At 42.2% G+C, this 24,338-nt stretch overlaps 1 protein-coding gene across 3 annotated transcripts in view; it reads left to right on the top strand.

Moving 5' to 3' along the window:
* The window catches only part of strbp (spermatid perinuclear RNA binding protein), a 267,170-nt gene that overhangs the window by 127,887 nt on the left and 114,945 nt on the right, over nucleotides 1-24,338 (top strand). For 2 of the 3 annotated variants that reach the window (XM_072239908.1, XM_072239909.1), the window contains exons 3-5: nucleotides 18,141-18,330; nucleotides 19,220-19,455; nucleotides 23,922-24,087. In XM_072239908.1, coding sequence (XP_072096009.1) covers nucleotides 18,292-18,330; nucleotides 19,220-19,455; nucleotides 23,922-24,087 — 441 coding nt within the window. In that variant the 5' untranslated portion in view covers nucleotides 18,141-18,291. The remainder of the gene's footprint in view (nucleotides 1-18,140; nucleotides 18,331-19,219; nucleotides 19,456-23,921; nucleotides 24,088-24,338) is intronic. The other variant, XM_072239910.1, reaches the window with a different exon arrangement.

Genomic DNA, 24,338 nt, shown 5'->3' with positions numbered 1-24,338 from the left:
CCATTTTACTTGATGATCTTAGAAATAAGTACAGAGATCAAGAAAAGCTGAATCAATGACTAACAAAGCAACAACAAAAGAATATTTAACATCAGAATTATTTCTAAGAGGGATAGAAGTGAAATTCTAGAGAAGTTATTGATAAGCCTTGTACTGATCCATGGTTTTAATGCTGTTTAATTCTGGTTATCTTATTTTATATTTTTAGAGTCTGATACCAGATATGCAAGCTTATGGTTAATGGGTAGGGATAGAAAAGAAAGGCTGAAGATGATCTTATTAACGTCATAAAAATATCTGTAGGATTTCTTCATGTAAGAAGCCTTCTAGATCTGTGAGAACCTGGATACTATTCCTGATAATGGTAGATGGTTTAAAATTTTATTGCTGGTAAATACAGTCTGATGTGTGATTTTTTTTTCTCTCTATTTTGTCCTTCTGGGGTCACATTTGCTAAGATATTTTATATTAATAACTGCCCATAACTTGTTATGAAAATATGATCTTAGCTTATCAATTTATTTATCAAGTTATTTAAGAGGTTGTTTAGGTCCACAGTATTAACATAATCAACATATATAAGTTTATGTACAAACAAGAATTCAGTGGGGAGATATCTGAGGTGTTTTTAAACCAGTTGTTTCTCCAGCTGTATTTTTGACTAGGCTTTTGATATAGAGTCATCCTTTATGTCGTTGATAAAGAGTCAAGTGTTCTCTATATCATTGATAGAAAGTTGAGTATGATCAGTTTTACCTACCAACTGAGTTCTCTGCCATCATCCTGACGATGGTGTACATACTTTATACTTTATTATCGCCAAACAATTGATACTAGAACGTTCAATCATCACAGCGATATTTGATTCTGCGCTTCCCGCTCCTTGGAGTACAAATCGATAGTAAATATTAAAAATTTAAATTATAAATCATAAATAAAAAATAGAAAATGGAAAGTAAGGTAGTGCAAAAATAAAACCGAGAGGCAAGTCTGGATATTTGGAGGGTACGGCCCAGATCCGAGTCAGGATCCGTTCAGCAGTCTTATCACAGTTGGAAAGAAGCTGTTTCCAAATCTGGCTGTATGAGTCTTCAAGCTCCTGAGCCTTCTCCCGGAGGGAAGAGGGACGAAAAGTGTGTTGGCTGGGTGGGTCATGTCCTTGATTATCCTGGCAGCACTGCTCCGACAGCGTGCGGTGTAAAGTGAGTTCAAGGATGGAAGATTGGTTTGTGAGATGAGCTGCACCGTGTTCACAATCTTCTGCAGCTTCCTCCGGTCTTGGACAGGACAACCTCCATACCAGGTTGTGATGCACCCTAGAAGAATGCTTTCTATGGTGCATCTATAAAAATTAGTGAGGGTTTTAGGGGACAGGCCAAATTTCTTTAGTCATAGTCATACTTTATTGATCTCGGGGGAAATTGGTTTTCGTTACAGTTGCACCATAAATAATAAATAGTAATAGAACCATAAATAGTTAAATAGTAATATGTAAATTATGCCAGTGAATTATGAAATAAGTCCAGGACCAGCCTATTGGCTCAAGGTGTCTGACCCTCCAAGGGAGGAGTTGTAAAGTTTGATGGCCACAGGCAGGAATGACTTCCTATGACGCTCTGTGCTGCATCTCGGTGGAATGAGTCTCTGGCTGAATGTACTCCTGTGCCCACCCAGTACATTATGTAGTGGATGGGAGACATTGACCAAGATGGCATGCAACTTAGACAGCATCCTCTTTTCAGACACCACCGTCAGAGAGTCCAGTTCCATCCCCACAACATCACTGGCCTTACGAATGAGTTTGTTGATTCTGTTGGTGTCTGCTACCCTCAGCCTGCTGCCCCAGCACACAACAGCAAACATGATAGCACTGGCCACCACAGACTCGTAGAACATCCTCAGCATCGTCCGGCAGATGTTAAAGGACCTCAGTCTCTTCCGGAAATAAAGACGGCTCTGACCCTTCTTGTAGACAGCCTCAGTGTTCTTTGACCAGTCCAGTTTATTGTCAATTCATATCACCAGGTATTCTTAATCCTCCACCATGTCCACACTGACCCCCTGGATGGAAACAGGGGTCACCGATACCTTAGATCTCCTTAGGTCTACCACCAGCTCCTTAGTCTTTTTCACATTAAGCTGCAGATAATTCTGCTCACACCATGTGACAAAGTTTCCTACCGTAGCCCTGTACTCAGCCTCATCTCCCTTGCTGATGCATCCAACTGTGGCAGAGTCATCCGAAAGCTTCTGAAGATGACAAGACTCTGTGCAGTAGTTGAAGTTCAAGGTGTAAATGGTGAAGAGAAAGGGAGACAAGACAGTCCCCTGTGGAGCCCCAGTGCTGCTGATCACTCTGTCAGACACACAGTGTTGCAAGCACACGCACTGTGGTCTGCCAGTCAGGTAATCAAGAATCCATGATACCAGGGAGGCATCCACCTGCATCGCTGTCAGCTTCTCCCCCAGCAGAGCAAGGCGGATGGTGTTGAACGCGCTGGAGAAGTCAAAAAACATGACCCTCACAATGCTCGCTGGCTTGTCCAGGTGGACGTAGACACGGTTCAGCAGGCAGACAATGGCATCCTCAACTCCTAGTCAGGGCTGGTAGGTGAACTGGAGGGGATCTAAGTGGAGCCTGACCATTAGTTTTCTCAGGAAGTAAAGGTGCTGGTGGGCCTTCTTGGCAGTGGACTCTGCTTCATTGGTCCAAGTCAGGTCATTTGTGGTATTGTCCCTGAGGAACTTAAAGCTTTTGACCTGTTCCACTTGCATAGCACTGATGTAAATTGGGTCATGTGGTCTGCTACTCCTTCTGAAGTCAACAACCAATTCCTTCATCTTGATGACCTTGAGGGATAGGTTATTGTCTTCGCACCATGCCACCAGGTTCTTAATTTCCTCTCTGTACTCAAACTCACAATTACCCGAGATACAACCTACAATTGCTGTGTCATCAGTAAACTTATATATTGAGTTCGATGGAAACTTGGCTACACAATCATGGGTGTACAGTGAGTACAGCAGGGGGCTGAGTATACAGTCTTGTGGGGCACCAGTGCTCAGAGTGCTTGTAGAGGAGAGCTTGTCCCCTATTTTTACAGCCTGAGTTCTGTCTGTGAGGAAGTTGAAGATCCAGCTGCCGATCTGGGTGCTAAGGCCAAGGTTCCGGAGCTTAGGAATCAGTTTATTTGGCATGATGGTATTAAAGGCAGAGCTGTATTCAATGAAAAGGAGCCTTACGTATGCCTCTTTATTCTCCAGGTGTTCTAAGGAGGAGTGTAGGGCCAGAGAGATGGCATCTGCTGTTGACTTGTTGCTCCGGTAGGCAAATTGCAAAGCGTCAAGGTTGACCAGTAGGCTGTGGTTGATGTGTGCCATAACCAATCGCTCGAAGTACTTCATAGCAATTGATGTCAGAGCCACAGGTTGATAGTCATTCAGGCATGCCACCTTGCTCTTCTTCGGCACTGGGATTATCGTTGCCTTCTAAAACACGAGGGGATCTTAGAATGAAGCAAGGAGCAGTTGAAGATATCAGCAAACACTCCAGCTAGCTCGCTTGCACAGGCCCGGAGAACCCGTCCCAGGACGCCATCTGGGCCCGTCGCCTTCCTTGGATTTATCTTCAGGAAGGCCCTTCTGACGTCCTCCTCGGTGACAATGAATCTCAATGCCACCAGGTCCGGTTCATCCAGAGGGAGCGGGAAGCTCCTCTTCTGTTCGAATCTTGCGTAGAATACGTTAAGTTCGTCAGGAAGAGAAGCACCACAGTTATTGATATTCCCAGCCTTTTCTTTGCACCCAGTGATCTCATTTAGACCCTGCCATAGTCTACCAGCATCCCTCTGGTTAGCCTGGACTTCCAACCTGGCTCGATATTGCCTCTTGGCGCTCTTAATGGCTTTCTGGAGTTCACACCTGGATTCTGTGTAGCGACTGGTACCCTGGACCTAAAAGCCGCATCTCCAGCCTTCAAAAGGGACTTGACCTCATAATTCATCCAAGGTTTCCGGTTAGGGAATACCCGGATCGTCTTGCGAGACATACAGTCCTCTGTGCATTTCCAGATAAAGTCCGTGACAGCTGAGGCATACTCATTGAGGTTAGCTGCCGAGTCCTTGAATACTAACCAGTCCACCAATTCAAATCAGTCACGGAGGACCTCAAAAACACAAAATAATCTGCAGATGCTGGGGTCAAAGCAACACTCACAACACGCTGGAGGAACTCAGCAGGTCCGGCAGCATCCGTGGAAACGTCGACTGATCATTTCCACGGATGCTGCCTGACCTACTGAGTTCCCCCAGCGTGTTGTGAGTGTCACGGAGGACCTCATCTGTTTTCTCCATCCAACGTGACACTACTTTGACACCGTGACCTCCCGCTTCAGTTTCTGTTTGTAAGCCAGGAAGAGGAGTTCGGCCTGATGGTCCGATTTTCCGAAGTGAGGTCGTGGGACGGAACGGTAGGCATCCTTGGTAGGCTGTGTAGCAGTGGTCAAGTATATTCGGGCTTCTAGTGGGGCAGGAGACATGTTGGTATAACTTTGGCAGCGCCTTTCTGAGGTTGGCCTGGTTAAAGTCCCTGGCTGTAATGAGCAAAGCCTCTGGATATCTGGTCTCAAGTTCACTGATGTTGGCATACAGTATGTTCAGAGCACACTCCACATCTGCCTGCGGGGGAATGTAGACCGCTGTCAGTATGACTGAGGTGAATTCCCGTGGCAGATAGTAGGGACGACACTTCACCAACAGCTGCTCCAGGTCCGGGCTGCAGGAGCTTGTCAGTGCCACTGTGTCCGAGCACCACGCAGTGTTGATCAGTAGGCAGACACCACCTCCCCTCATCTTGCCCGAAGACACTGTGCCATCCATCCGATGGATTGAAAATCCCTGCAGTCAGATGGCACAGTCGGGGGTGGCGGGGAGAGTTAGGTCTTGGTGAAACAGAATACACAGCAGTTCTGCATCTCCCTGCAGTAGGTGAGTCTCCCTTTAAGATCATCCACCTTGTTCTCTATGGCTTGCACATTAGCTAGTAGGATGGTGGGCATAGGGACCCTGAAGCCCCTCAGCTTCAATCTGACCTGCAGCCCAGCACTTCTCCCACGCTTTCTCGGTAAATAGTGCATCTTTCCAGGTTTCCATCGATGCAGTATGTTGTTGTCAGCTCTTTGAGGTTGGTGGACGTGGCCCGCGGGGATAGATCAGCGGGCTGCGACGTCAGGCGCTCTGGGTCGGGCCAAGTGACAGGGGAGGCTCCACTGCCACTTGCAGCTGCTGGGGGCCCGGGCTGTTGCTTGGGTCTGGCCCCGAAGCCGACATTTAATCCCGGAGGGCCGGGCTGCTGGCTGAAACAAGTCCGTAAGCTGAGTCACGATTGCGGAGGCCCCCACTCCAGCTGAGCCTCGGGCTTGATTTCCGATGTCTGCGGCGGAGGCCTCACTTCCAGCGGCAACAGGGCTTTACAGTGGTCACTCCAGGGAAGCGTCTGGTGCACCTTGAGGTCTCCGACGTCACTTCTGTGTGATTGTCTGCTCCTGAGAGGTGCTGGTTGGAATGGGTCGTGTCTCCAAGTGCTCCGGCACGGTAGCAGGCCGCGGGTCTCCGGGAGCGTGGTGGGCCTTGGACCAGGCCTCGCTGGTCGGGTCCAGGTGCAGTTCAGAGTTTAAGAAGCAATCCTGGCACGGTGATCTCCAGCTGGGTCAGTGGCTTCGCCAGGGTGTTGTTGATCTTGCTAGATGTAGCAGATTGGAGGTTTAGAGGGGTTTCTCGGGTATAGAATAGAGTAGAGGGCAGTTTGCTTGGAAGAGCACGCGCAGAGTCGCCAGTTACCGGCACCATCTTAGTTCAAATTCCATCCCTGGCAGATGTCAAGCTGGCACTGCAGGAGCTGTGCACCATGATCAACAGTCACGAGCTTTCTTGATCATCGATGGGGACTTTAACCAGAGTAGATCGAGCAAGCCTCAAACCAACTACTATCAACATGCCATGTACAGAACCAAAGGAGACAACACACGCGATCACTATTACAGCACCATCAAGAACGCTTACCAACCCATCCTGCTTCTGGACTTTGGCAAGACCAGTCACCTCTCAGCATATAGGCAGAGACTGGGACTGCAGCATCAGTCATGAAGACTGAGTGTGGTCAAGTGAAACAGGGGAGTCCTTCCAGGACTGCTTTGAATCGGTGAGCTGAACAATATTCAGGCACTCATCTTCAGATCTGAATGACTATCCCTTGGCTCTCATTGACTTCATGAAGACTTGTATGCATGTGTGTGTGTGCCTTCGAGAATATACCAAGTCTTCCCAAACCATAAGCCCGAGATGAACCAGAAGATTTACAATCTGTTGAGGTCTAACCAGAGTTCTGCAGTAAGTAGTGGTACAACCTATAGAAGGCCTTTGTTAGTTTATGGATAACTGATGAAAACAAGATTGAGCAATGCTGGGAGGCATCACAATGAATAGAAAGACTTGCATTATGCAGCATCTTTCCTGACCAGAATTCTCACTGCTGCAGTTTAGAAGGAACAACGCCCATGCACAGCTGTGAGGAAATAACACTTTGGTAGTCTCTTAACTTCTAATAAATAATCCCCACTGTTCATCCTTTATTTTCTTTATCCAACTGGCCCTATCAACTACCCCCTCTTTCCCCTCTGCACCCTCTTGATCTACCTGTCACATACACATTGCTCCCTGTGGTTCCCTTCTCACTTCCTTTCCTTTACTCCATGGTCCACTGTCCTCTCCCATCAGATCCCGTCCTCAGCCCTTTGTCACTTCCACCTGTCTCAGTTTCTTACACCATTCCTACTCTTCCCCACCCTCATCTGCCTTTTATCCCCTTCCCACCTGCATCCCCTTATCTCCCACCAACTCTTGCTCCACTCTCTGCCCTCCACCAAAGTTTTATACTGGCTAGCTCCTCTGTTTCTTTCTAGTTCTGATGATAAGTCTTGACCTGAAACATTGGCTGTCAATTGATAAATGCCTGACCCCCTGAAAACTTTCAACATTTTGTGTATTGCTGTTATAGTGATGTTGACTGAGTATGGCGAATTTCTTGCTCCTCGTTAAAGTAGTCTGACAGAATCTTTTACATCTATTTAAAAGAGCAGACAAGGACTCGATTTCATAATTTCCATAACAGACGCCATGTCTAATACTTGCAGCCTGTGCCAATTTAGACCTGTGCTACATTTCTGAAGTAGAGTGGCCTGTTGTCCATGTGAAGAAGGAGCAGTTGGGCAAGATGCAGTAGATGTCCACTGCACGCATGCTCCATGCTTTCATTTCGGTTGCTTGTTGTTCAGCACTCGTTCTCAAGTAGGACCATGATATCTACTTCGAGTGATGTTCTGGAAGTAGCTGTAAGGCAAGGATTAACACAATATTCAAGCAAGATTGACGAGCAGACAGTCTGGGGAAAAAAAAGATTTTGAAGAGCATAGCTTCTCTCTGCACACCAGGGGTCTGGAGACAGGACAAAGCGATCCAAAGCATACACACCAACTAAAGAACAGCAGCTTTACTAATTTCAAGTGTCATCGTTTGTCAGCTTATATATATTGACTTTTAGCACCTGTATTGTGAATGGTAAGTAAGAAATTCGAACACTGTAAGAAAGAAATTCAAACAAAGGTCAATTTCCATAACTGCTAGCCAGTTCTGTATAACGATGGCATTTCTCTGTTTAGAACTCAGAACAGAGAACAATGTGGTGACGGGTGCCACGCTGTTCTTGTGCACGAGTAAAATAGAATATTTGAGACTTACGTGTGCGTTGTTCTGGATCCAGTTATTTTATTTTATTATTGGCAATGACATTGTGATGTGTATGAAGATGGCTAAATAGATGAATATTACTATCACATGGGTGACAGAAGATTAGGGATGGTGTAGCTGAGTGGTTTTGATTTTCAAGATCCTCTTCTTTGCTTCCTCTATTTTAGCTTTGTCTTATGAGCAAGGACTGATTTTTATGCAGGTACAAAAATCAGTAGTATGTTGTTCCCAGTAGTATGTGTCAATGTTGAAATACTTTAGAAATGTCCTAAGGAGAGTCTTTGAATTTTTTTAAAAAATTTTGTCTGACATGTGACCACTTGTTCTCCATAAAGTAGCTGATTTGATATGTCATCAGACATTTATCTGATGCTCAACCTACCAGATTTGTTATTTGTTCCACATTGCATAAATGATGAGGCAGAATCTATGCACCTTGCCACTTGATCTGAAGTATTCTGCGCAGTAAGGTCACGTAGATGTAGTAAAGTTGTCTGGCATGTATGCTGTACACTGTCCATGAATTACAGGCATAATGTGGGTATCAGCACATCTTCTGCTTGGTCTTTAGGCAGATTCCTCTTCATTCCCACACTACACTTCTCAAGCTTTCAAAAGCAAAGCAGGCTTTTGCTGTCCTGTTGTAAACCTCATTCTCAACGCTGACTGACCTTGAGAGAGTGAGAGAGTGCTGCCAATGTACGTATGTAAACTTGCCCACTTCTGAAGCCTCTGTCCAATCAAAGGATGTTTGGTTCTGTGGCGGGGGGGGGGGGCGGTGCTGCTTGATGCCGGTTGTGCATTATTTCTGTTTTCTTTGTGCTAGTTCTGAGACCAAAATTGTCATAGACACAGTCATCACCAAAGAGGAGTTCCCTTATGGTGCTTTCTTGTACTTTGGTTTTGGCTGAGAATCCCCTTAGGTTTCGTGTCCTGGTTGATTCCATCTCCTTTAACAGGGTCGGCATCAGACAGCATTGTTGAGAATATCATACTAAACAGCGTGGAAGCAGATGCATAGTTTTGTTTGAAAGTAAAGGTTATTGTCATCTGCATATATGTATTGGGGCAGAGATAAATGTACCTGCACCAGCATCATACCTGCATAATGTCTGATAGGCAACTTTGTCAAGAAAACATAAATTAAACATATATTACAATATATACAACTTTTCACCCCGCTAGTGATTGGGAATGGGTCTGACGACTCTCCATTAGTCAGTACTCTGTGGTCATCATCATATCATTCTCACTGTGACGGTGTGCTTTGCCTCCGGGTGCTCCAAAGACGTACCGGTTAGTAAGTTAATTGGTCATTGTAAATTGTCCTGTGATTAGGCTAGGGTTAAATAGGTGAGTTGCTGGCAACAGAATTCGTTAGGCCAGAAGGGCCTGTTCCATGCTGTATCCCGAAGTAAATAAAAATCATGGAATTGTCAGTTGTGATGAACTTCTTGGGGCAACCATATTTGGCCATGATCTTCCATAGACCCCCACAACAACAGTGTAAAAAGATTTAGTGAGATCAACAAAGATAATGAGCAAGTTACAGTTCTTTTCTTGGCACCTCTCTTAGAATTGTCATACTGCCAAGTTGATGTCTACTAACAATGACCTTCATGGAAACTAACATGGCTAGTAGTCAGTTAGTTTAACATGGTAAGTGATCAGTCAATTTAACACAGTGAGTGGTCAATCATTTCAACAGGACTGTAGTGTGGATTTTAGCAGCAGTCTAGTAAACAGATTACTCAGTGATTATCACAGACTTGATGGTTTCCATAAAGCTTGTAATATGTGCAATTAAGGCACCCTTGGTGTTTTTTCTTGTTCCATAGGACCTGAAGTGACTCTCTCTGTTTCTCAATCAACAGTGAGCCCCCCTCCTTGGTAAAGCAGCCACTCCTGGAGCTGATATTGACTTTTGAACTTCTGCCAGATCTAGGAGTTCAGCAAGAGCTAGGTTTGTTGGAAGTGTGGCTAAGGGAAAGGAGAGGGTATGACAAACAAAAGAGCAAGTCCATTAGAGAGTGGAACAGTAACTCATGGGTACAGAAGATGTGTATGATTCTAAATGAAAACTTTGCTTTTGGCGTCATGGGAGAGGGGGAGTTGATACAAGCATTGACAAGAAGGAGGTAAAATATGCAGGGTTGGAAATTGAAATCATTGGAAACAAAGACACTTTAAGTGGTCACGCATTTTTTAAAAACTCCAAGGTTCTTAAAAGCAATGAATGGCTAGTGTTAGATCAGAATATTATATTCCAATCTTTTCCTTCTTCAGGGTCAGTGCTGGAGACCATAAGACATAGGAGCAGAATTAGTCCATTCAGCACATCAAGTCTGTCTGCCATTCCATCATGGGTGATTTGTTATCCCTCTCAACCCTATTCTCCTGCCTTCTCCCTGTAACCTTTGACACCCTTACTAATCAAGCTGTCTACCTATGCTTTAAATATACTCAATAACCTGGTCTCCACAGCCATCTGTGGAGCAAGGTGGCTCATGTAGTGCCATTGTTTTAAAGCAGGGGTTCCTAACTTTTTTATGCTATGCACCAAAACCATTAAGCAAGGGGTCTGTGGACCCCAGGTAGGGAATTGCTGTTTTTTTTCAGAAGATTTGTGGTGACATGGTTTAACCCCTGTTTAAACCGAGTAATCACAGGCCATTTAACCTAATAGTGGGGATTTTTGAATATCAATAAAGAGTAAATAATTGGAAAAAGTTCTAAGACATCCCACCCTGCAAAAATTCATTTCAGGGAGGTAGCACTATCAATTTGGGGGAGACTCCCGGAACTTCCAGGAGAGGTGGGATGTCTGCAGTAGAGTAGCTCTTTAGCGGCTAGCCAGCAATTTAAATAACGTTAGCTATGCTAATCAACGAGTGACACCTGTTAAACTCACCTCAACATGTCTTTTACAGTCTTAACCCACCATAGGAAACAGAAAAGTCACGGTTGCAAACAGTGCAGCGAGCAACACTGTCATTATTTTTGACCCCTATTAGACAGGCGTACACTTTAGTGTAGTCTGGGGTAATGTACATTTTATATTTTCTTTTTTTGGAACTCTCTGCCATGGCGCTCTCGCTTGCTCTCTCTCACGCTCTCTCTTGCTCACTCTCAAAAAAATCAATTTCCAGGATATTGTATATAATTTGCGGGCATCAGGGAGCCGCTATCAATATGGGGGAGACTCCCGGAACTTCCGGGAGAGGTGGGATGTCTGCAACAGCATAAATCAGTGTTGAAACATATGTAAATCCATGAGAGTCTGCATTGATTTAAAGGAAGCCTTATTGATTTGATATAGAAAGAAATGTTGAGGGTTGTGTATTTGATGTACTTTACATGGATTCTGGCAAAACATTTAACAAAGGCCCATGTATTATATCAGTCTGGAAAATAGAAGTCCGTAGGATGCAAGGGAAAGTAGCGGGTTAGGTTAAAATTGCCTCAATGGCAGAAAACAAGTTGAGAGGAATTTTAATTACTGAGATATGTGTGCTATGCAGTTCCACGCAGCTGAATACTGGGGCCCTTAAGCTTTTTGTGTTTATATACTGACTTGCATGTAAGGACATGATTAAGAAGTTTGCAAGTGAAACTGAAGCTGGAAGTGTGATTGATAATAAAGAATGTGCTTGATGTGGGAAGATTAAAATGGGCAGGTTTGGTGGGCATAAACATAGCAAAAGGTATTCAGTCCTGGGAACCATGAGATAATGTAGTTTGTGGAGAGTGCACGAGGTAGGGAATGTACATCAATGATTAAAATAAATAAATATGGTGGATGCTGGCTGGTCAGACTTCTTCAGTATCGTAAAGACACAAGAGAGTGCAGATGCTGGAATGTGGAGCAATAAAACAATCTACTGGAGTAACTCTGCTTTATAAAACTCTAGTTAGATCGCATCTGGAGTATTGCATACATTTCTGGTCACCTCATTATAGGAAGGATGTCGAAGTTGTGGAGAGGGTGCAGAAGTGGTTAATCAGGGTGCTGCCTGGATTAGAGGGTATGTGCTATAACAAGAGGTTGGACAAACCTGGGTAGTTTTCTCTGGAGTGGCGAAGGTTAAGGGGAGTTCTGATAGAGGTTTATAAGATTATGAGAGGTATAGGTAAAGTAGACAGATAGTATCTTTTTCCGCAGGGTGAAAACGTCTATAATACTGGAAGAGGGGTAATTTCAAAGGAGGGTCAAGTTTTTTCACAGAGTCGTGGGTGCCTGGAATGCACTGCCCAGGTAGAGGCAGATACATTAGGGACTTTTAAGAGATATTTAGATATGCACATGAATGTCAAGAAAATGGAAGGATATGGACACAGTTTTAGGCAGAAGCAGTTAGTTTAGTTGACCATTTTGATTACTAATTTAATTGGTTCAGCACAACATGTGGGCCAGAGGACCTATTCCTGTGCTGTACTGGTCTGTGTTTTATGTTCTAACTCACTGGGTCGAGCAGCATCTGTGGGAGAAAAGGAATTGTTAGTGTTTTGGGTTGAAACCATGCATAAAGAGTCCTCATGGTTCTACCACAGACACTGCTAGACCAGCTGAGTTACTCCATAGAACATTTATTGCTATCATGCAGTACTCAAATTATGAATAAATGCATATAATAAATAATGACTATTCAGAATGTTTAACAGCGGTTTTTATGTACCCAATTTATGCTGTCAGTAAGACGTGTTTTGTAATTAAGGCAATCTTATGAAACTAGATTATGCTTCCTTAGTGAGAAACTCAGTGGGACTGGATATTCAACCTACAATAAATGCTTCTAATAAATATATGCCCTTAAGTGGCTTTTGTAGTTCATAACTAAAGCCTCAAAATTAAGGGAATTCTGCTATTAAGTTACAAAATATGTTGTATGGTTTGTTTGTATAACTGGTTATAAAATTAAGACTGTGCTCATTTATGGTGAAAAACCACACTTTTTCTTTAAAACCCACTTTTTCATCTCTGGCTATAAGAAATCAAAGCATGTATTTGGTTAATTACTTAGAATCTGTCTCCTGATTCCTAAACTTTGGACATAGCTCAGTGAATTTCATTGGTGAATAAATGTGTGAATAATTTAGGCTGGTACCACTTTCATCTTCTCAGTTGTCACAACATGTAATAAAATCCTGGTCACCTAATCAGTGATAACCTTTTGATTAAAAGCAGAAGTTAGTTTGCTCAATTATTATTACCTCATAAATGAAACGTACAATCTTCAATTTAAGATTGGGGCATCGTTATTTACCCAGAGTGTAAGAAATAAAATTTAACAAGTTCGAACCATGGCATCTGGTAGGATAAATACAAGTTGGGGAAGAGAAATTGATATTAAATTAATAAGCAGAAGTAAAGTAAAATAAATTAGTGCTTCGTGCCTGAAAAAGCATCTTCATCGCAAATAGTTGGGGGATGGGCAGCTGTGGATGAGGAGGACAAAACAAGCCCTACAGTTAGAAATTCTTCAATTGAAGGCAGGAAAAAAAAGACAGTGGCAACAACCAGAGAAAAAATGGCAGACTGACAAAGGCAAATCAATGATTTATGCTTAGAGAAAGCAGATGTAAGCATTGGAATATAGAACCAGTAGGAAAAGCTTCCAAAAAATCCAGCTGGATAACCATGTGAGATCCAGTCCACCCAGTAAATCTAACTATTTCCCAACACTTAATAGGAATGGGGCTCCCATTTATTCAACAATTTTCATGTTCTCATGGTACAACGAAGTGCTTTGCAACCGGCTGTTTATTTTTATAGATAAATATAACAGCCAGTTTGTTTAGAGAAGCTTTTTTTCAATCAGCAAGATGGGGGCACTATGGTAGTATAGTTGTTAGTGCAACACTATTACAGCTCAGGGCATTGGAATTCAATTCCGGAGTCCTCTGTAAGCAAGTTTGTAAGTTCCTTCCCTTAACCGTATGGGTTATCTCTGGGTGCTCTCGTTTCCTCCCACAGTCTAAAGACATACTGGTTAGTAGGATAATAGATCACTGTAAATTGCCCTGTGACTTGACTAGGGTTAAACTGGTGGGTTGCTGGGTGGTGCAGCTCGAAGAGCCGGAAGGACCTGTTCCATGCTGTATCTCTAAAACAAATAAAATAAATAAAATATAAACAGATTTTCTGTTTTGCTGGATGGGTTAATGTTGGGCACAATAACAAAAGGTCTTCTCTGTTCATTTTTAACTAATGGAATGAGAGCTTTCATATCTATTTGAAAGAATAGGTATGTATTCAACATCTAGTCTCAAAGATGAAATCTTGGAATGCACAGCTTCTTGCTGTTTCTGCAGTACAGTGTCATTTCAAACCCTCCTCCAGGGTGTGAACATACATTCTTCTGCCTCACGATGAACTTGCTGTCACTGAGTTAAGTTAATTGTGGAGGATAATGTTGGTGCTGACACCAGATTGTGAGCTATCCATGGGAAAAGATGCAAGAAATATGCGATGTTTAATTTAGGAAACACATCAGAATAATGGAGGAGGAATGGCTTAGTTCTTTGTGATTTCATAATTCAAATCAAGCATGGCTGTAAACTGGCACGACGCAGAGTAATGTGAACGTTAAAGAACCACGTGACTCTTGCATGGGATTTTGGAGTGTGCTAGATAGCAAGTGTAATCTCTCACTAAGGGAGTATAATCTAGTTTCATAAGATTTCTTTAATTACAAAACATTTTTTAAGATGGCTAGCAGTGGGGCTGGACTGACTCACTCTAGAGTGCATTTGATTGTAAGCAAAATGGAAGAACCTGCCTGTTATAAATGGAGAGTTTTAAGCAAGTTGGCTTAGCTAGTGATTTTTTTTTACATAATACTCGATAATAAAATCCATCTTATCAACGTGGATAATGGGTTGTTGTTATCCCAGTCTGACTCCCAAAAGAGACTGCAGTTTCATGTCCTGACAACTGATTACCTATGTAATAAGAACATGGGTGTAGGAGGTGGCCACTTGGCCCCTCAAGCCTGCCCTCCCATTCAGAAAAATCATAGCGGTTCTACTCCAGGCCTCATCTCTACTTGGTCAGTTCCCCATACCACCAGCACCCTGATCTTAAAAGAAAAATCAACTTCCTCTTTATATAGATATAGTCTCCACTACCCTGAGGTACAGAAATCTAGAGATTTACCTGATACGTTTCTTATTGTAATTTATGGTATATTTGATGTAGTACACTGTACAGCTGCTGTGAAATAACAAATTTCACGGCATATGTCAGTGATAATAAATCTGATTTTGAGTTCCTACCCACTTCAGTTTTAAATGACTACTCCCTAATCTTCTAACTATGTTTTCCATTTTGAGCTTCTCCCACCAGAGGAAACATCTCAACATCTACCTGATCAAACCCTCTAAGGATTTTATCTTTCAACAAGATCACCCCTCATTCTCCCAAACCCCATATTTTTAAACCATTTATGATTAAGTATCCTTTTAATCTCTGAAATTAGCTTGGTGAATCTCTTAGACTACCTACTGTACACAGGACAAAATAGTTTCAAGCCACATTCCATCATTGTCTGATGGAGCAATAGAGGTTTTAGGGCACACTGTGCACAAGCTGTATGCTTCGATATGTAGAACCCCAGGAAGCAAGATGGAAAGTTGCCCTGTATATCATGTGGTCACAGGAAAATGCCACAAGTAACCAAAGAACTAAAAGTTCAGGTGACTAACTAAGCATGTACTGTATTTGGGTGATTTTTTGAAAGCACATGTAGCGTAACGGTTAGCATGATGCTATTACAGCTTGAGACATCGGAGTTTAATTCTGGTGTCCTGTGTAAGCAAGATTGTACATTCCTTCCCATGACTGCATGCGTTTCTTCCCACAGTCTGAAGATGTACCAGTTACTAGGTTAATTGAACATTAAAAATTGTCCCGTGATGAGGCTAGAGGTTAAATAGGTGGGTTGCAGGACAGTGTGATTCAAAGGGCTGGAAGGGCCTATTCCACACTGTATCTCTAAATAAATAAGCAAATATTAAAATTATCCTTTAACTATGCATAAAGTCTTCACTGACAAATGAGCTACAGGCAAGACTATACCGGGTTAGCTGAGCATTGACGGAGGCAGCCTGGTTACTTGAAACATGAATCCAATCTTATATTCAGTAAAGATTAGTTGCCATGGTAGCATAGCAGTTAGCACAATATTATTACAGCTTGGGGCATTGGAGTTCAGAGTTCAATTCTGGTGCCATCTGAAAGGAGTTTGTATGTTCCTCCCCAAGAAATGCGCTTGTTTCCTCCCACAGTCCAAAAACATACTGGGTAGGTTAATTGGTCATTGTATATTGTCCCGTGTGGTTAGGATTAATCAGAGTTCTTAGGGGTTGCTGGGGCAACTTGGCTCAGAGAGCCATAAGGGCCTACTCCATGCTGTATTGCTAAATAAGTAAGTAAGAAAGATCTGCTAGAGACCAGGATATGCAAGTTCTGTTACCAATGAAGCATAATTGATAGCTCTTGCCTCCAGCCCTCCCCCTCCTGACTTCTCCTATCATTTTGGATCTCCTCCTTCCCCTCCCACTTTCAGTCTCTTACTAGCTCTTCTTTCAATTGGTCCTGACGAAGGGTCTCGGCCCGAAACGTCGACTGTACCTCTTCCTAGAGATGCTGCCTGGCCTGCTGTGTTCACCAGCAACTTTTATGTGTGAAGCATAATTGTTAAGTTGGTTTGTTATTGTCACACCTACTGAGATACAGTGAAAAACATGTCTTTCATACATTCTGTACAGATTATTACAGTAGTCCATTAAGGTATTACAAGGAAAAACAATAACAGAATACAGAACGAAATTGCCATGTTACAGAGAAAGTGGTTTATTTGTCACAAATATATTGAAACATACAGTGAAATGGGTTGTTTGCTTCAATGACTAACACAGTCCGAGGATGCACTGGGGTGGAGTTCGCGTGTGTTAGCATGTTCTGGTGCCAGCATAGCATGCCCACAGTTTACTACCTATATGTCCTTGGGATGCATGTGAAAGGAAACCAGAGCACCTGAGAAAATTCACACGGTCACATGCCGTTCCTCCTTTCACACCTTCTCCAGTCACATTCTACAGCCAGAGCTAAAGCAGAAGATGACACTCAGATTACCCTCAATTACTTGCACAAAATATTATGCAGCTAAATGACAAGTATTCCCCATACTGAAATGCAGTTGCATTTCAAGTAATTTTAGCCATTGAATACTTTTCCCACTTGTGTATTATCTGTTACTTATTACTTTGTGCTTTTATCCATGGCATGCTTTTAAAATATTTGTGTGAAATTAAGCATTAGATTTGGTTTTTGAATACAGGAAGTCTGAACTAAAGATTTTCACAGGATCCCCATGAAGAAAATGTCTCCCTGGTCAAAAGTCCTTTATCAGCTATGTAGATGTAGAATCTATCATGTGAGGTGAGGGTTAGTCTGGTAGCTCAACTACACTCCATGCAGAAACAACAGATATGCCACACGCACAACACGCTAGAGGAACTCAGCACGTCAGGCAGCATCCGTGGAAATGAACAGTCAATGTTTCGGGCAGGAACCCTTCGTCAGGACTGAAGAGGGAAGGGGCAGAGGCCCTATAAAGAAGGTGGGGGGAGGGTGGGAAGGAGAAGGCTGGTAGGTTCCAGGTGAAAAACCAGTAAGGGGAAAGATCACTCTACTGCCATGATGAAGCCAAATTCAGGTGATAGGCAGCTGGAGGAGGGGGTAGAGTGAAATTGGGATGGGGGAAGGGAGGGGGAGGGAATTACCGGAAGTTGGAGAATTCATTGTTCATGCCAAGGGGCTGGAGACTACCCAGACGGTATATGAGGTGTTGCTCCTCCAACCTGAGTTTGGCCTCATCATGGCAGCAGAGTGATCTTTCCCCTTACTGGTTTTTCACCTGGCACCTACCAGCCTTCTCCTTCCCACCCTCCCCCCACCTTCTTTATAGGGCCCCTGCCCCCTCCCTCTTCAGTCCTGACGAAGGGTTTCGGCCCGAAATGTTGACTGTTCGTTTCCACAGATGCTGCCCGACCTGCTGAGTTCCTCCAGCGTGTCGTGCATGTTGCTTTGACCTCAGCATCTGCAGAGTATTTTATGTAACAGATATGCCGTGCATATGGGTAAGTTTAAAATTATATGAAAACTAGAATTTGCAAGGAAACTGCTATTTGCAGTATAAGGGAGGAAACAGTAAAACGAAATGGTTTCAGTAGTAGCTCAAAACACACCCTTTTTCTCACTTGGCGCTTACCAATTTCCTTTGTGTATTTTGCGCTATATCGATTTGATCTCTTCTGTTTTCTCCTCCATGAAAGAACTGAGGTACAGAATGAGACCTTATATGCAGCACAGGCGGGGGAGATCATGTGGCTTGCATGGCTACTGCAAGGATGAAAAGTCTTAAATGGACAGAGTCCTGCAATTTTCCCCCGTTTGGGTGATGGCTTAATCATTTATATTTGGAGGATGAAGTATATTGAAAGAATGAAGAAGACCATACAGAAGGTAAGCTGTCTAACGTTACTTGCCTTAGTAAGGTCTTCAGCATTCTTCAAGTTATATTCTCTGCATGCCAAGCTCTTGCCCTATCCTCTCCTGTGTTACCAGTTATCAATCAAAATTGACTCTCTGCAATCTCCTCAAAAATTGAAGGCTTAATTTTAAGTCTTGAGCATTCTTACAAGTAACCTCACCGTATGGTTTATAATCCTTTAGTAGATCATTTGTATGTAAAAGTCTAATCTCAGTAAAAGCTTTCAAATATTATGTAAAACTAGCAGGGTAAGTGATTTACGCACTTGGTTATTTTGCCTCAGGCTGTCTAAACACAAACTAATAGGGAAGAGGTCCTACCACAATGGTGTCAGAATGGAACAACATTCAGAATGAATTTTTTTTGTTATCATACTATCATCCTAACTAATGTTTGGACAATTAAGTGCATTACATAAATCAAGAATCATTTATAAACATGGTATTAATGTGCATTGTTATGACCTTTTAGTCATAATTGTGCCTTGTTCTACATGGTGTATTTGTTCTACTTTGACCTCATCAGCTAAAAAAAAACTTGCCTAACAAGAGCAATGAAACCATGAGAGAATGGGAAGAGCAGTATGCTTCATGCCTCCTGAAGTTGAAAGCCATGGTCTCCAAATTATCTGCTGTAAATTAAGTCTTGTCTGTCAATCTATAGTTGTAAATGGATATCTATTCTTTTGTACCACTGGGGTGCAAAGGGAATAACAAAGGAGCAGGCTATCAGCATTATCTTATGCATGGATTTTGATACTGCTCTGGTTGATTTGATGTTTAGCACACGGATTTTGGAATTTCTGTTCCTTTGTGGGGTTAGAAAATAGTCTAAAATGAGATATTTATTTTCTTTCCAAAGAGGCCAATCCGAACTTTTGCTAATGATGATCGTCATGTCATGGCAAAACATTCTGCAGTATACCCTTCCCAAGAAGAGCTTGAAGCTGTACAGAATATGGTTTCTACCGTGGAATGTGCACTGAAACACGTATCTGATTATTTGGATGAAAGTAATTTGCAGTCAGTTAATGTGGATGCAGATGAAGATGGAGCTGGGGATGCCAAGAAAAGTGATTCTTCAGAGAGCAACTCAAGGTTACTGCCTCTTACTTATTAAAGAATGATACCGTTTTTCTGTATGGATGTATTATGCTTGATTTTAGATAAATGTACAAATGTTCTTCGGATTTATTTGACTTTCTTCCATTTCAAGTGTAGATTATTTGTTGGGAAGTTATACTTTCCATCTAGAAAATATGTTAAATATTTGGTTTAAGTAGGTTTTCTAAACAGAATTGTAATGAAATTTCTTAATTCCGACAGCATCATGTCATAGCAGATTTTTAGACAAGTTCCATTATGTCCCTGAAATTAGAAAATCTTTTCCTAGGTCATAATTTTTCCAAATGTATCTTACAAACCTATTGCTTGGAAATGTCTCCTAAATGTAGCTTTGGGAAATGAACTGTAGAAAGCAGAGTATGTTTAGAAAACAGAATATTTTGTTTCTATGTTTTCTTTAACAAGGTATAACAACTTTCACAGGAGCTTGGTCAGAAGGGTAGATCTTAAGAAACGTCATGATGGAGATTCTTAGGGAAAGAATTATAGACTTTGGTAGTTGAAATCATGATGGCCAATCATGGAATATCTAAAGCCAGGAATAATCAAGAGGCCAGAATTGGATGAGAACAAGTACAAGGGTTTCAGGTTTGTAGGTGATTACAAAAGTAGGTGATAGCAACTTTAATGAAGGTTTACAAAACAGTACAATTTAAAAATCAAGCCATTGCTTAATTGAGAGTCTAGATACAATGATACATTTGGTGGACGGGTGCTGGATTTAGTTTGCATCAGTTCATTAAAGGTGGCAAACAAGTAGATAAGATTGTCCAGTCCTAGCCTTTATACAAAAAAGGATTGATTATACAGTGCTTTGTAAAAGTATTCAGCCCTCAACCCTTTGTTCACATTAATAAGTATTACAACCAGGGATTTTGATCAATTTAATTGAGAAGTTTTATTTGTGAATCACGTGTTCCTTGTTTTTCCACAGTAGATGCCAAAAAACAGGGAAAATTGTAAAGCACGAAAACTAAAAATTCAAAAACTGAGGTGTCAGCAGTTCAAAAGTACTTATCTCCCTTTGCTCAGTATTTAGTTGAACCATCTCTTGCAGCTGTTACAGCCAGTAGTCTTTTTGGATAACTCTCAATTAGCTTTGCACAATGTAATGGAGCAAGATCTGCCCATTCCTCTCTGCAAAATTGCTCAAGCTGTGCCAGGTTAGTTGGGGAGCGGTGATGGATGGCAATCTTGAGGTTTTGCCAGAAATGATCGATCAGTTAAGGTCAGGATGAGGCTTTTCATTCCAGAACGAAGAAGATGTCCTCCTTTTTCAAAGTAAGGGATTCCCTTCCTCTACCATCAATGTTGCCCTCAACCACATTGCTTTCATTTTGTGCAAGTTTGCTCTCACCCCATCCTGCTTCCACCCCACGAGGGTTAAGGTTCCTCTTGCCTTACCTACTACCCTACCAGCCTCCACACTCAGCACATAATTGTCTGTAACTTTCCAACAGGATCCCACCACCAAGCACATCTTCCCTCCATTCCACTTTCTGCTTTCCCCATGCGACTCCCTTGTCTATTCATCTCTCTTCTAGCACTTATCCTTGTAAGCGGAACAAGTGCTACACCTACGCCTTCTTCCTCACTACCATTCAAGCCCCTAAACAGTCCTTCCAGATGAGGCAACACTTCATCTGTGAGTCTATTACGGTCATCTACTGTATCTAGTGCTCCTGGTGTAGCCTCCTGTATATCGGTGAGACCCGACATAGAGTGGGAGACCGCTTCGCCGTGCAACTATGCTCCGTCCGCCAGAAAAAGTGGGATCTCTTAGTGGCCACCCATTTTAATTCCACTTCTCATTCCTATTCTGACATGTCAGTCTATGGCCTCTTCTACTGTCCCAAAGCAGCCACACCCAGGTTGGAGATGCACACACCTTATGTTCCATCTAGGTTGTCGTTGTCGTGGTTATCCCTCGAGGTCGAGGATGATGGTCTTCATTCTGAAGAAGTGGCCCACAGAGTGAAGGTGCCTGTGCGTGTATTTGTTTAATGTGTACTTGACATTGCACTCCAAGAAGCACACGATACTTCACAAATCAACCAACTGATTCCAATGGCATGGAAGCCACGACGATTGGAGCTGATGGATTTGTTGCAGCCTTTATCCACCTTCACAACCTTTGAGTTCGAAGTAACTTCGTATGCTTGTTCCACCGTTGAGGTCTTGGCTGGATTGTTCTTTGTCAGGGACCTCACTTTTGACCTTACCGCCATGGGTGACCCTACCAGGAGCATAGCTCCAGACGGCATTACTCTCGGGATCATAGGACCACACAAGCTTCTCCACCATGACAAGGTGACAATCCACAGAGATGTCCATCTAGGTAGCCTCTGATCGGATGGCATGAACATCGATTTCACGAACTTCTGGGGATGCTATTGCCTCCCCCCCTTCACCACTCCCCATTCCCTTTTCCCTCTCTCACCTAATCTCCTTACTTGCCCACCAACCCCCTCAGGTGCTCCTTCGCCTTTTCTTTCTTCTATGGCCTTCTGTTCTCTCCCATTTCTCCAGCCCTGTATATCATTCACCAATCAAATTCCCAGCTCTTTACCTCTCCCCCTCCCGGTTTCACTTTTCACCTTGTGTTTCTTCCTCCCCTCCCCTCATCTTCTAACTGTGACTCTTCATCTTTTTTTCTCTAGTCCTGTTGAAGTGCCTCGACCCAAAACATTGACTATTCTCTTTCCATAGATGGCCTGGCCTGCTGAGTTCCTCCAGCATTTTGTGTGTGTTGTTTGGATTGCCAACATCTGCATTTTTTTTTGCTTAAGGTTAGGACTCTGACTGGGACACTGAAGGACATCAATTTTCTTCATTTGAAGCCACTCCATGGTTGTTCTAGCAGTGTGCTTTACGTGATTGTCCTACAGAAAGACGGACTTCCTGCTCAGTTTAAGCTTTCTGACAGACGCTAGAAGGTTTTTATCCAGGTTCTCTCTGTATTTAGCAGCATTCATTTTCCCATTAATCCTGACCAGATTTTCAGTCCCTGCTACTGAAAAGCATCCCCATAGCATGATGCTATCTTCACCATATTTTATAGTAGGAATTGTGTTACCCGTATGATTCGCAGTATTAGATTTACACCACACATACCGCTTAGTGTTGAGGCCAAAAAGTTCCACTTCTTTATAGCCTCTTGTAAGTGACACTTTGCAAAGTCTTGACGGACAAGGATATTCTTTTTTTAAGCCCGGGCTTCCTCCTTGGCACTGTTCCATAAATACCCTTTTTGTGCAAAGCCTTGAAGTTTGTGGACCCATGGACTTCATCTTTAGTAGCAGCCACTGACTTCTGCAGCTCACTCAGAGTGACTGTTGGTGTCACAGTAGCCTCTATTATAAGTGCCATTCTTCTCTGGTGACTAAGTTTAGAGGGGCAACCAGACATAGACAGTGTGGCTGTGGTTTCACATTTTTTTTCCCGCTTTTTCACAATGGTCTGCACTGAACTCCGAGGTAAGCCCAGTGTCTTTGAGATGGTCTTGTACCCTTCCCCAGATATGTGCTTCTCTATTATAATTTCCTTGACTTGACTTGATTGCTCCTTTCTCTTAATTTTGGTTTTGTCTGTTGAAAATCTACCATATTATCAGGCCTTACAGAGAGAGGGAATATTTAATCAGATGATCCTCCAATATTCTACATCAATAAATTGGGTGAGTTGGTAGGGTGTACAGTATTGCATTGAGGAAGATTGATGTAGTAATTACACAGGGAATGAATTCTTTTTCAGCTTCACAATTATGATTTTTAATTTTTAATAAGTTGTTGACAGGTTTTGGAATTTTTTTTTGATTTGATGTGATGCACAATATTTTTATAGATTAGCTCAAAAATTCTACTTCAATATATTTTTAATTTAGAAAATGAGACAGTAAAATGTAAAAATAGTTGTGGGTGTTAATACTTTTTCAAGGCGCTTTAAAAGCAAGGATGTAATAAATCACTTGTTTGATTCATCTCTGGGCACAACAATTTAGAATTATATGGTTATTGTAAAGATGCAGAAGCTGTTTACCAGAAGTTATCAGGTATGAACCATTCTCATAAGGGAATTGAGAAGAAGGTTTTAATAGTGCTATCACCAAAGTTATATGAATAATTGGGGGACAATCTCTTGGCATTAGCAGTAGTTTCAATAATTAAAGATCACACACAGATTTATTATCTGTGGTAAAAGATGCTTGTGAGAATATAGTGTTTTTTTTCATGAATGGAAAACCATTACCTGAAAAGATAGTAGAAACATATCAGTGAGAAATTCAATGGGAAACATTTGAAAAGTTGGAAGACTACTGAATATATTTAAAAACATCAAAAAATTATTACTCAGACAGGTTAAATGTTTGTGGAAGAATTGTACATGCACACTTCCTTCTTTGATACACACAAAAATCATGCAATCATTTTTTTAAACAGTGAACAGAGTGGCCGTGTCTTGTGCGGAGTGATGCGAATTGGATTGGTTGCAAAAGGTTTGCTAATAAAAGGAGACTTGGATTTGGAGCTGGTGTTGATGTGTAAAGAAAGACCAACTGAGAAGTTATTAAGTATAGTCTGTGACAATCTGCCATTACAAATTCAGGTGAGTTCAGAGGAATCTATCATGCTAGATAAGAAAAAAAGTGTACTTCTACAGCAATGAATTGGTGAATGTGTATACATAAAACACTGTGTTTTTAGGCTTGCAACTGATATTTCATTGACATAAGATGAGCATATGTAATTTTTTAAATTGTATCCAAACCCAGAACAATGAATGATGTATTTATTAAGTATAGACTGCAGCTTGGTTACTGTTTGATCCAGTACCATCTTTTCTTCTCTCAGAATGAC

Source organism: Mobula birostris, chromosome 22 (assembly GCF_030028105.1).
Source record: "Mobula birostris isolate sMobBir1 chromosome 22, sMobBir1.hap1, whole genome shotgun sequence".
Lineage (NCBI taxonomy): Eukaryota > Metazoa > Chordata > Chondrichthyes > Myliobatiformes > Myliobatidae > Mobula > Mobula birostris.
Note: the sequence above shows the minus strand (reverse complement) of the source record. Positions and strands in the feature narration are given on the sequence as shown.